The sequence below is a fragment of the Gossypium hirsutum genome, unplaced genomic scaffold, assembly GCF_007990345.1.
Source record: "Gossypium hirsutum isolate 1008001.06 unplaced genomic scaffold, Gossypium_hirsutum_v2.1 scaffold_972, whole genome shotgun sequence".
Lineage (NCBI taxonomy): Eukaryota > Viridiplantae > Streptophyta > Magnoliopsida > Malvales > Malvaceae > Gossypium > Gossypium hirsutum.
The window spans coordinates 1-4939 of NW_024403370.1; the positions used below are offsets into that span (position 1 = coordinate 1).

At 31.1% G+C, this 4939-nt stretch overlaps 1 protein-coding gene across 1 annotated transcript; it reads right to left on the reverse strand.

The window, feature by feature from the left end:
* Positions 1-2578: 2578 nt before the first annotated feature.
* On the reverse strand, positions 2579-4121 carry LOC121227525 (NAC domain-containing protein 72). The gene is made up of 3 exons (XM_041110548.1): positions 3815-4121; positions 3449-3717; positions 2579-3368 (listed from the first exon to the last, which is right to left on the reverse strand). Exons 1-3 carry the CDS (start codon positions 3993-3995, stop codon positions 2778-2780), a joined length of 1041 nt encoding a protein of 346 aa, XP_040966482.1. The 5' UTR covers positions 3996-4121; the 3' UTR covers positions 2579-2777.
* Between the last annotated feature and the right edge of the window lie 818 nt (positions 4122-4939).

Below are 4939 nucleotides of genomic sequence, written 5' to 3' on the forward strand. Positions count from 1 at the left end.
AACGCACTTATATTTACTTACAATTTTTGCACTTAGAAATAACAATTCATCAACATTATGAATTAGAATTCTATATATTATGAATGTATGTGTATATATATTGGGTGATTTAATTGATGTGGATGACAATTATTAGCTAAATTTTATGGATACGTGTCAAGTTAGCCTAAGTTACTTTGGTAATGTAATATGACATCTCACATTCGGATCTGGTGATCGGGTCGGTTGAGGGGTGTTACAATCAACATGTGGTTTTGCACAAACATGTGACACATTTTTAGGCTAGTGTGAGGCCTAGTTGCAATTGGCAACAAATCAGGTGTAGGGTCTAGAACTAATTGACTATGAAATTCAACTTGTGGAACTTTAAATAATGTACCCTCTCCACAATTCATCTTTATTTTCTTTCTAATTTTGGTGATAATGATCGTGTAGAAGATGGACATAGAAAACTTATTTATGCGATTCAGAATCCTCCTATATCTACAAGGCCTTACATAGAGAGTTAACCTATATTTCAATAAGTACAAGCTATGATTTAAGTCCTACTAACTCACCAAGTAACAACCTCACACCTATGTACTCCAAACATGATCACTCTCCTCTAAGTCATTCTCGCCAAAAGCTTAAACATCAACCAAGTGACTTACTTGTGTTTACTTACAATTTTTACACTAAAAAAATAACAGTTGGTTAATGAACAAAATGAAGTGCTCTTTTATCTCCTGTCTAACGTAATACAAGTCATTTTACTTTACAATCAAGAACAATCACATTTCCCCTGTAAATAGCCATACAAAACAGTCGTCTATTTATCTTTACACTGGTTAAGATAAAGATAAGTGGTATTCAAAAGTCAATATGATTTGTTCTTCTAAACAATGGAACTTAGATTACATTAAGACTTTGATTTGATATCATCACATATCAGCATCACAGAGCAGTATATAAATTTGACAGAGTCCAAGACACAAAGCCAAGTTTTGGATTAAAATTATACCAATTCACAAATGGTAACTTTTGTCCAATTTTCAACTACGCCTTAAGTTACAGTTGACGTTATAATTGGAAGACAAAATTGGCTCCACTAATTTTTAATAGTTTAAGTTTTTAATGCATTAGATAACAAATATTAAACATCATTTAATTGACTTTTTTAATAAAAATAAAAAATAAATAAATTAAGGGCTACTTATCACTTAATACAGAACAATTTTAATGAGTAAATTAATTTTTTTTTATCTTAACACTATATTATTATTTAAATAAAATATCAAATCACAATACTCCTTTTATTTTGAACGTTTTTAAATATATATTTTTACTTTTAATATTTATTTTTTAATATTTTACTTTTTTAATTATATTTATCAAATAATATATTTATAAATGTTAGTATTTAGGACACTGCTAGTGTATTTTTTTAATTTCATAAGTAGCTTTAAAAATTGTTATGTGTTTTTTTTAATATTTTACTATACTCCTATAGACACTTGTCAATCCCCTGAATCTTTTTTTTTAAACATTCCAAATGAGGAATTTGTTGAGCATCTGATAGATAATTCAAAGAGTTAACGTCTATTGTAATTTTTCTTGATATTTCGTTTCAAGAAAAGGGTATACCCTACCGATTTTGAATTTAACTTCTTTAATCCATGATATGAAATAAATCAATAAAGCATTTATCTAAAAACTCCGTTGATAGGATACCAAAAACATGTTATAATTACTAAATTCAATCAATTAACACCTAATTCTTTTGAAATTAAAGAAAGACAACCTAGTACATATCATTTCACTTTGTTTGGACCTATGATTGGTTAACACATGGTGGAATAATAGCCATTCATATTGTCTATTTTCTTTGAAGAATTGATAAGAATGAAAAACCCCACTCCTTTCATTTCAGTTTCATTTTTCTACTCTTTAGTTTTGGACTTTTTAGACCTTTGCTTGTGATAATGTTCTTATCTTGTGTGCGGCTCCCCGTTTCCTCATTTCTTAGCAAATGTATCTTTTGAAAATTCAATTTCTAATCAACCTTTTCTTTTTTCTTGGTAAAACCATTTTGCAAAATCAACAACAAATATTTTCCCCCATTTTTTAAAAAAAATTACAATTACAAATAATATATGTTCATAATTTGTGAATACATATACAATGGGGATAAATTCAAAATTTTATATAAAATTATGTCTCGTTTTTCTTATATTACATGCACAAATTAATAAATGCATTAAAGTTTTAAATAAAAATGATCCCCCTGCATTATAATATTTAAATATATGTTGATATGTATTTGATAATTCGAATTCGTATTATTCTTAAAGAAAGTGCAGGGACGAGAGAAAGGTAGAGAAGAGTCCCCTCTAAATTAAATATTATATTTGTATTATTTAAAATTAAAATTATAAATTAATAATGATAGAATTAAATGCAAAAATTGGATCTAAATTCCAAAATTCGTGGAGAAATATTTTGATTATAATAAAATCTTGATGGAAAACTTTAATCCAGACGACATTGTCCACCATGTACTAGGATTAAAAATCATAAAATTTCATAACTTAATCAAAGATTAGATTATAAACTGAAACTAGATCTTATATTTGATAAAATTTTAATTATGCTAAAAACACAGAGCAAAATTTCAAATTTTGGCCATCTTTTTAAACTCTTTTGGTTTCTATAATTCCAAAAGGTTAGCCCAAAAGAATTCAAAATATTTACACAATTTCTGAAATTCCTTTCCTGGTCCTTCTACCTATACTTTCTTTTTATTGTCTAAACCCAAATCCACCCGATTGAGTCGGGCACCGAAACCCATACGGGTCAATCGAGTTAGAGAAGTTGTGACTGTTCAACACATTCGAGTTTTGTTGAAATATCCCCGAGTTATCAGCTCGCTGAGTTCTGAGTCCACTCTGTACTTCCTCTTCCACCGAGTTACCAATCTTATTTGTCGACACGTCCATCTGACAAAGTGTAGGCGGCATTGTGCTGACATATACGTTACTATTTCCATAACTAGTAATCCCCTGACTCTGAGTTTGAGTTTGAGTTTGTCCACTCGGTACCAGCTCAGGCACCGAGCTAAGCCCACCAAGACTCCCCCAATCCAAATTCCCGATACCCAGACTTTGAAACCCCAGTTTCACATCGTTTTGGAGCGTTTTGAACGAGTTAACGCGTGGCAAAGCAAAGAAACGATCGTCCAACTCGGGCAATGACTCAAGCATGTCATCCAGTTGTGAAGAAGACGATGATGATGACCCATTCGTGCTTTGCTCTCTGCTTGAAACACTTGACAAAGGTTTTTGACCACTTGAATTCTTCTTGTATATTCGACACAAAACCCAATCATCCAACTACAAAAAAAAAGGTAATTATTATTCAAAGTTCAAACAATTATTATTCAATAATTAATATATATTTTTAAATAGATTACCTTGGAGCTACCACTTTTACGAGAAGTTTCAATGAGTCGATATTCATGCATAATCCAATTAGTTTTAGTTCCTTTGGGAGCTTTTCCAACGTAAAAAACCAGAGCTTTTTTTATACCCACTTTACGGCCTTCCGTTGTAATAATTTTATCAGTTCCGGTAGCTTTCCAGTACCCGGACCCTGCAACTCTATTAGGTCGTGACCCGTTCGGATATTTTCTGTCTCTAGGACTGAAAAAATACCACTCTTTTTCACCAAACAAAGCTTTACCTGTCAAAAAACAATTTAAATTTTTATTATTAGTAAAGAAATGAACAAAAAAAGAAAAACAAAGTTAATTCTTTGCTTTGGACTCGGTGAAACTTACTCGGTAAATCCCATGGATTAAATTTGTATAAATCGATTTCGCCAATGATTTGCAGAGAAAAATGATGCCCTGCAACTTTCCTGCATAAATATTGCACTAAAAGCTCTTCATCAGTTGGATAAAACCGAAACCCCGGCGGCAAGCTCAATTGAGCCAATGGATCAGTTTCCGGCACTCCCATGATTCTAAAGTTTTCTTGCCGACCAAACAGTTTTAGTACAAGAGAAAATAAAACACAGTAAAAAAAGGTTTTTCTCTCTCTTTTTTTTCAGGGTTAGGGGAAAGGGAAGGTATTTAAATAGAAGGGAGGATAGATCGATAGTGTCTAAAAAGAGATAAGTACGGTCGTCCTTGTCTAACTTTTGTCTAAGTGGGACCCACTTTATCACCGTTAACTAACGACACGTGCCTGACATCTACGGCCGACCTTATCCTACCAAACAGGGTACATGAACCGTCACGAAAATTTACAAAAAGGGTGTCATAAAAGTTTTAGGACACGTGTCAATTTTTCTTGCTTTGTTTCTAGAATCTCCCCCAAATTCTGTAAGGCAATAAAAAAAATTATGGAGTTTGGAGCTTTTGTCCTTTTGTTATTTTATTTTTAATTTTTATTGGAGAGTTTAACGTTTATCATGCCTTGAAAGAAGGGAGGACACGTCGGCCAACACGTGTGGAAGAGTTAGGCTAGAATTTTGTGGAAATTAAAGTAAAGGGGAATGATGAGGGTAAAAAGGGAAATAAAAAACAATTGGCTGGTTGTGACTCGTGACACGTTTTAATTGACTTTTTTTTATTTGTTGGATTTTCATTTTCGTTGATTTAAATGTTTGGGATTAGGGTTTCTTTCACTCAATAACTTCTACGAACTAGCTTACAAGTTTTAATGCATTCATGGAGTTTTGGACCATTTATTCAATTGATGTGTCACACATTCAAATAATGAAATTTGATTGATTATTTATTATATAGGTCAAAGTTTTTGCTTTTTTTGTCAAAGGAATTATATTCTATTATTTTTTATGGGTTAGTATCATGTATTTTGGTAGTGTATTTTATTTATTTCATAAGTAATTTTAACAAATTATCACATTTTTAAAAATATTTATTTATTTTTTAATATCT